This window comes from Lampris incognitus, chromosome 3, assembly GCF_029633865.1.
Source record: "Lampris incognitus isolate fLamInc1 chromosome 3, fLamInc1.hap2, whole genome shotgun sequence".
Taxonomy (NCBI): Eukaryota; Metazoa; Chordata; class Actinopteri; order Lampriformes; family Lampridae; genus Lampris; species Lampris incognitus.
In genome coordinates, this window is record NC_079213.1 from 93,362,558 (window position 1) to 93,370,399 (window position 7,842).

At 41.0% G+C, this 7,842-nt stretch overlaps 1 protein-coding gene across 2 annotated transcripts; it reads left to right on the forward strand.

Moving 5' to 3' along the window:
- Window positions 1–2,044: 2,044 nt before the first annotated feature.
- Window positions 2,045–6,625, forward strand: mibp (muscle-specific beta 1 integrin binding protein). 2 transcript variants are annotated; one of them, XM_056276380.1, is made up of 8 exons: window positions 2,045–2,260; window positions 2,905–2,995; window positions 3,595–3,643; window positions 3,940–4,108; window positions 5,108–5,179; window positions 5,428–5,534; window positions 5,856–5,941; window positions 6,494–6,625. In XM_056276380.1, exons 1-7 carry the CDS (start codon window positions 2,235–2,237, stop codon window positions 5,939–5,941), a joined length of 600 nt encoding a protein of 199 aa, XP_056132355.1. In that variant the 5' UTR covers window positions 2,045–2,234; the 3' UTR covers window positions 6,494–6,625. The 2 variants fall into 2 exon arrangements, with proteins under 2 accessions (XP_056132355.1, XP_056132356.1); XM_056276381.1 differs by lacking the exon at window positions 3,595–3,643 and having other exon boundaries at window positions 2,216–2,260.
- Window positions 6,626–7,842: the final 1,217 nt, after the last annotated feature.

Consider the following 7,842-nt stretch of genomic DNA (forward strand, 5'->3'; position numbering starts at 1 on the left):
TTATGCTTGTGGAGGTAGTTTCTGCCTTGTAAATATGACTTAATAAATTGTTCCAACCGGCAATCTTTCAATATCGGTGTTTTATTCATAAGGCACTTCCTTGTTGTTCACATAATTTATAGTATTTCTGTTCAATGGCATAAGTCTGAGGTCACCGCTATTGAGATTTTAGTCTCCCAATGAATATTTTTACTTTACCATGGATCAAAGTAGGTCTATTAATACCGTCACTATGATGCCTCTACAACTATATTAAACCTTGGTCACATGAGCCCCCCTTCCACTCTCACCCGATAACCCTGTCAGAAAACCCCTGACCATTACATCAGCTGTGACAGGGTCCTCAAGTCACACACACACACACACACACACACACTCACGCACACACATATGAGAGGCCATGTGGGCTTCTCATATATATACACTGACACAGACATACACACAATGTCTCCCAGTCTCACTTCTTAGCAAAAACAAATATTTAAGCCACACAGAAAAATAAAGGAAGAGAATGAGTAAGGGCCGGATAGCTGAATGGAGGGAGGGAAGGAGGAAGAGGGAGATAGCAATACCGGACAGCAAATGGGATGAAGTTTTGTACATCTTATTCACAAGTAACTGTAATGAACTTTACATAAAAGTAAAGATGATAGCAACGTGCAATAAATGCACATTCATAATAAATGCACAACCTGTCTGTGGAAGTCCCTTCTTCTTTCATGCGGTGTAATTTCCCTGCAAGAATAATCAAGGCCATGCTTTCTGTGTGTAACGTGCACGGATAAGTAGACACGCTGGCCGCTGGCTGGCGGGTCTGACCCTTTAGTCTGGCGGTTAGCGATGTGTCCTGCGGTGCGGGCGATACGGGTTCGCTTCCCGGCCGCGGCAGTTCCTGTGGTTGCGTTGTCCCCCGAATTCGCTACATTGGTGTCAGAAGTGGGACGGGGCGACCGTAAGGCCATCGGAAGCGTATGCGCCCTGAGGCGTGAAAGAGCTGATATGCTTAAGCGCGGGCACGCGCTTCCCGAAGGAGGGGGGTAGTGTAACGTGCATGGATAAGTAGACACGCTGGCCGCTAGTTGGCGCGTCTGACCCTTTAGTCTGGCGGTTAGCGATGTCTCCTGCGGTGCGGGCGATACAGGTTCGCTTCCCGGCCGCGGCAGTTCCTGTGGTTACGTTGTCCCCCGAATTTGCTACATGTGCTAAAGTAAGTATACACTGGGAGAAGAGCTAACAGCTGTCCTGATTAAAGTGTGTCCCTTCAATTAATTCCCTTGAGTTAAATGTATGGCTTACTAACCCCAACAACGCCCTTACACCTTTAATACCTTTTATCTAGCACAGCAAAGCCTAAAGAGAGCCCACGGAAAATTTAACCATGTGCTTGTTATTCAGCCGGAGCTATGCAGCCTCGTCGTAGGATGCAGTGTAGGGATGGCTGTATAGGTTAAAAGGCTCGATCCGTTTATTCTTATTTCTCTATATATTATTTCATATCTATTTTATATGTATTATTATTGATCTTTATCCATGTATTGATTTGAATCAGTGTTTGCTCAGAAGGCGAGAGGGAAGTTTGTTGAATTTGATTTACAATTGTGACTAACTGACTTGAGTCGGTTGACAATTCAAAGATATCTCTGCAGGATCTGTCTAACAGTGAGCTTGTATGCGTCTCATAGTCAAGAAGCACATTTTAGTAAATGCAGAGCAGATCACAGTTTATGTTTAAGGACCACATGGACGTTATTTATCCTGAACTGCGGTAAAGTGGAACGGAGACGTTCCTTGGGAGGCAACGTGTTTTTGTTTTGTTTTTTTAAACGTCCATCCTTGCTGCATCGAGGACGTGATCAGTCATAAAAGTGGTCGGAATGAAGCTGAACTTAAATGTACTCGGCAGCTTTACAATTCAAATAAAATAAGACGTCGCGTCACACGGCACGAGCCGACAGCGTTGACCACGAGGTGCACTACGTATACGCGTGACGTCACTCGAGCCGGCGCTCGGAATATAAACAGCGGCGGTCGCAGGTCCCCGACAGCGACGCACGCGTCTTAAGTCAAGGAAGTTTTACTTGTATAGCCCAATATCACAAATTAGATTACTTTCCCTTTCGTCGCGTTTTTATTCTGGATTTTTTTAATTTACGCTTTTATCGACAAGAAGAGACAAGTTTTATTTTGCTCTTTCTCCGGCTGACGTTGAGAAGCGCTCGCAAGAAGAGGCTGCAATGAAGTACATCATAGGAATCGGCGGGTAAGTAGAAACATACAGATTCCTCGTTGCTGGGCAGGTTTCGGGACACATTTACAAGCTTCTCTCTAGTCTAATGGTTTCCCCGCTGAGCATCTGTTGATATCGGAGGAAAATGACGGAAACGGGTCGATGACGTCCCCGACGCCTTGGCTTACAATAAACACAAACAACACGCGCGGTAGATGACATTATGTCTTTTGTTGAAATTAAAGTTGTACAGACGTTTTCGTTATAAAGTGTGTCTCACTTTAATTAACGCTGACTTTGGCGAGGGGTCATGTATACAGTGAGTCTGGCTGACTCGTGCTAGCGGCGGGGGGGGGGTTGTGTTCGGGCGGGATATTTGAAATTTCAGCGCGGTACGTAGGAGCAAAATAGGAGGGAGATTTGTTTTTGAAACTGTACTAAGTACGATTCCCTCGAAATGACTTGGTCATGTCGTATTTCTTTGTTTAACCCGATAAAAACAAAAATGTCCTATTTGACCTTTTCTTTTTTAAATACAAGTCAGTCAATCTTGTTATTTAAGTTCTGAATCAAAACATGACAATGCAATAATGAGCCTTACAGCAGCTGGTACGCTGATAAAAAATGGTCTGCTTTTTGTCAATTTTAATCGTTTCTTCTTTTTTTTCTTCTTCCAGGGTTACTAATGGTGGTAAAACCACTTTAACAAACAAGCTGATCAAGGCATTGCCTAACTGTTGTGTTGTGCACCAAGATGACTTTTTCAAGGTAAGGTTTAGCAAGTTGGCAATATGGTTATTTGTTTTGCCTCCATTTGGTAGATAGGATATTTCATGCCCAGTGTTACTCCCAGGCTCCGTTTCTAAGTCTTGCCATGCATGTTTTTCCAGTTTGCAATAGGCTTGACCTCGGTGCACGTTCATTTCTTTACCAAGCCCTCAGCTCTTAACAGCACTTGTGTTTTCAAGTGGATATACTCTTTCCTCTTTTCTATCGTTTCTGCAACAACACGGCTTGAACGTCTCTAATAGTGCAGTAGTTGACAAGTGTTTTTCAAGGATGGTCTTTGGCTTACCACTCCTGTAAAATCAATTAACGGCATTAATTCCGCCAGGAATTATCAATATTCAATCAATATCCACCCCCGCTATTTGCTTCTTCTTATTTGAAAGCATAGTTAACTTCCTGTTTGTTTTGGTAATAGTGGCTGTACAGTTCCATAATCTGCATGCTGTCCTTCATACGTGCCCTTTCCTTGTAGCTGACTGCATGTATTTGGCTCGTCATTGTAGCATGTGAATGGGATCTGCAAGTGTTCAGATCGCTGTAAGGTTGCAGCAATGTTTTATTGGTGGCTGTTATTTCAGAAACCCGATCAGATAGAAGTTGGGGAGGACGGCTTTAGGCAGTGGGATGGTAAGACCTCGACTTCCCTGTAGGAGACTCCCATAATGCATTGCTCCCATTATTTCTATACAGCTACTTTAGAATATAAGACCAAAATCCTCTTGGGATTGCATTAATTTTTTAATTATATTATCACCACAGAGTTTGTTATCATTTTTAAAGTCCCAGTAACTTCAAATACCATATGAAGTACAACCCCTTATAATCAGATTGTGTACCTACCTGCTAAGTTAATTCACCCTTACTTCTCTGTTGCTTTTCTTTCTTTATCCCTCTTTCTCCATCATCCTACCTTTTTCTATCAGTGATTACAGCTCTGGATATGGAGGCCATGACAAACACGATCAAGGGCTGGATTGAGAACCCGGTGAAGTTTGCTCGTTCCCATGGTGTTTCTCCCGTCACAAATGTGCGTGAAGCTGATGAGCAGATCCACATCCTGATCGTCGAGGGCTTCCTGCTCTACAATTACCCGTAAATTGGCTTCATTCCTTAATCATAGGACTAGATGAAGTTGGGTCAGATGAGTAAAACTGATTTGGGTTGATAAACATGGAGTATAGATCCCCAGAACTGTTAATGGATGGTGTTAAAAAGGATGTATACCAGCTCATCAGCAAGATTTTGGGTGAATTTATGAGGATCTCAACTGGACAGAATATCTTAATGGAATCATTTGGCTTGACCAATCACTGACTGTTATAAAGGCTAGACTTCTAGATTTATTTTATTCAAGAGACATTTATTTCAGTTGGTCTATATTGAGGTCATTTCACAGTGGACTGCAATAAGTGATCTAGTTTAGTTTCTTGATCGAGAACTCAAGGCAAAACATATAACCCTTGCCGAATTAAAAACTGATACCTTACACCTACCAACTACATCACTGCCCTCAAAGGGTGTTACTACTTTTCTGCTGTACATTGTGATATAAAATTGATGAACAAAAAAGAAACTGCCATCAAGATGCTCCACTTTTCTTCAAAGGGATGGCATTTTGTCATGGGCTATTACCTTCTCTTTTTTTTTTTTTCTTCTTTTTTTTTTTTTTTACTTATTTGTGTACGTAGTCATGGGAAGAGGAACAGGCTGTCTCAATTGGAGCCACTTTCTGAGAAACACATGACAACAAACATGGAGGCGTGGCGTACATTAAGTGTCACGTGTTAGTCTTATGTACTTTCTATTAATACATGCACATAGATTTTCCCCTGTACAGCTGTAGCAGGCAGTGCTGGGCAGGTCCTGCTATGAGAGATAAGGGTTTCAGTTGAAAGAGGCTCTCAATGGCGTACTTGAACTGAGCTGCTGATTGACTTGTATACTATCTGCACAGTGGGGCTCAGTGCCACGCAAGCTGTACAGCAATACCGGCTTATGTAACTAACCTGACTATAGTTGGGGGAGCCAGCAGAGTTGATGTAGAACTGATGACCTTGTTCCTGACTTTTTTCCTTTGTATTCTCCCTCTAGGCCTCTGATGGATGTATATAGCAATTGCTATTACATCTCCATTCCATATGAGGAGTGCAAGAGGAGGAGAAGGTGAGAAAGCCCATATAAATGCATTCAAATGCTTTTTTTTATTTTTATTATTTCACAGTTCTTGTGTATGTATGTTTGTGTGTTGTTGTTTCTTTTCCACCAATTCCTGGCAATGGGATGTGCCCCAAGACCTTGATTGTTGGTTGTATTACTGATTTCCTCACAATAAGTGGTGGGCAAGGGCACAGTGCAGTAAGTTATGATCATTATACACAAATTTTCTAACTGGGCACCATTTTTGTGTGTAGTACAAGACAGTACACTGTCCCAGACCCTCCTGGCCTGTTTGATGGTCATGTGTGGCCCATGTACCTGAAGCACCGAAAACAAATGGAGGATAGCTGTCTGAATATCAGTAAGTTTCAAAATTGTATACCCATTTGTGTTTTTGGTAACCACATTCCTCTGAGTTCAGTTCCATGTTTTGCCACAAAGTCAATCAGTATCATTTTTTTTATTGTCTACCCTGCTTAGTTTTGATTTTATGCTGTCTGATACAGTGCTACTTGTTTTTTAACTGTTCTGTGAGGTGCCCTTGAGTTTGAGAAAGGCGCCCACAAATAAAATGTATTATTATAATTTATTGTGTGCCCCCCAAGTGATTCTGTTAATAATTCTGTTTAGTTTGAAGTTGCAATTCCAAGAAACACATTTTGATCACTGATTTTTGTTGCAGAGTATCTGGACGGTTTGAAGTCTAAAGAGGAGATCTACACCCAGGTGTATGAGGACATTCAAAACACGCTGTTCAATCGTTTATAGGTGAGAAAGCTGGATAAGCTGGTGCTACAAATACATTTGTTTGGGAATAACTACAAGTTTTGGTTACACTTTATTTTAGGGGGTCAGAAATTCCCTAATAATTTCCTAGTAATAAGTTGGTAATTATCACGTAATTTCTTAGAAATAAGGTTGAAATTACCTTGTAATTTGGATTAGGGTTAGGGTTAGTTGTAAAATTACCTGTAAAAACTACCACCTTATTAATAGAAAATTACAAGGTAATTTCAACCTTATATCTTAAGAAATTACCGCCTAAAATAAAGTGCTACCCAAGTTTTTATAATTTTGCAACCAAATCCATTTCATATATTTTGAATGATCTTCAGGGAATAGTGGTATGTCTTCTTTTTTTTGTTCTTGACACATTGTGTGGATACTATAATAGGTCCTATTGAATACTTAATCTGTAAAAAGTAAGGTTGAGTCGCAGTGTTTGTGCAAACCTGTTAATACAATTGGTAAGATGCACTGAAGTGATGAAGTGCCCGACATATACTGATGGTATTCTCTCCTCTCTGTTTTTTCTTACAGCAGGAAGAGTCCTCTCCCTCTGTGTACAATTGTAAATAACACCAAGGACTTTTTATGCCTTTTTGTATTTTTTTTTTTTTGTAAATAGATTAAAGCAACGTTAACTTATCATAATTCTTTGTCGTCTTCACATGACCTAGCATATTTTGGTTTTCCTTTTTTATAAAGTAATTGTTATATAATTGTTAAGGCACTATCTACAACTTGGACCAGTTACTTGCCAATCTTACTCGGTGACAAATAAATACATTAGCGACTGTTGATTTGAAACTTGAAAAGGCGTCCATCCTGTGTTTTGTCATTAAGTGAAACACTGACAGTTGACATAATAACGGAGTACAAATGGGTATGGCTGCAAGAGTAAAACTAAGACCTCTTTTTAAGGTCATTAATCTTATGGACAAACTCATGTGGAGTAACATCATACTTTTCTCACCACAGACTGGATCGTAATGGCAAAGTGCACCCCGTTTCCCCAAAGTCCCTAGGGTAGATGTATCACTCAGCACATTAAGTTTCCCTTTGTCATTACTGGGTCAACCAAAAATAAACCAACATGTAGGGTGTAATGACCTACTTTTCACTCACAGATGATAACACCGTTTCTGAATTAGCCGTGGAACTTCGGCATGTTTATTTCGCTCTATGCATAACGTGCACATAATCCGACTGACTCTCGTCTACCTTCCCGCTCCCCGTGGCTGCTCTGTTTTCTATCCCATAATTCCCTGTGTCCTTAAAGGTGTATTCCCCTAATACTGAACATCCCATCCTCGTTGCCATTGTAATGACCTACTTTTCACTCTCAGATGATAACACCGTTTCTGAATTAGCCGTGGAATGTCGGCATGTTTATTTCGCTCCATGCATAACGTGCACATACTCCGACTGACTCTCGTCTACCTTCCCGCTCCCCGTGGCTGCTCTGTTTTCTATCCCATAATTCCCTGTGTCCTTAAAGGTGTATTCCCGTAATATTGAACATCACATAGGGGAACTGGTGAAACCTTGCTGCGTCCAATTTCATTTTACAAACTTTGCTACCGTGATATTAAAGTGGGAACTTTGACATTTTGGTCTAGAGCATTCAGACTTGTGTTGTCAGCATGCAAAGGACAAGGGATCTGTGATGATCTCAGAAGAAATTGCTCAGAAACAGTTCTATACCGATACGAAATCCATTACTCCACAGAGATCATTTACATCATCTACCCAGTGGTGGGTGTCAACCCAACATCTGTATGTGCAATGCTTAAGAAAACTAAATCACTAAATACATTCGGGGATCTACCTGCTTCTCTCAACATAGTTAAAGCTATCATTACTCTGGGATTAGCAAAAGACAGGTC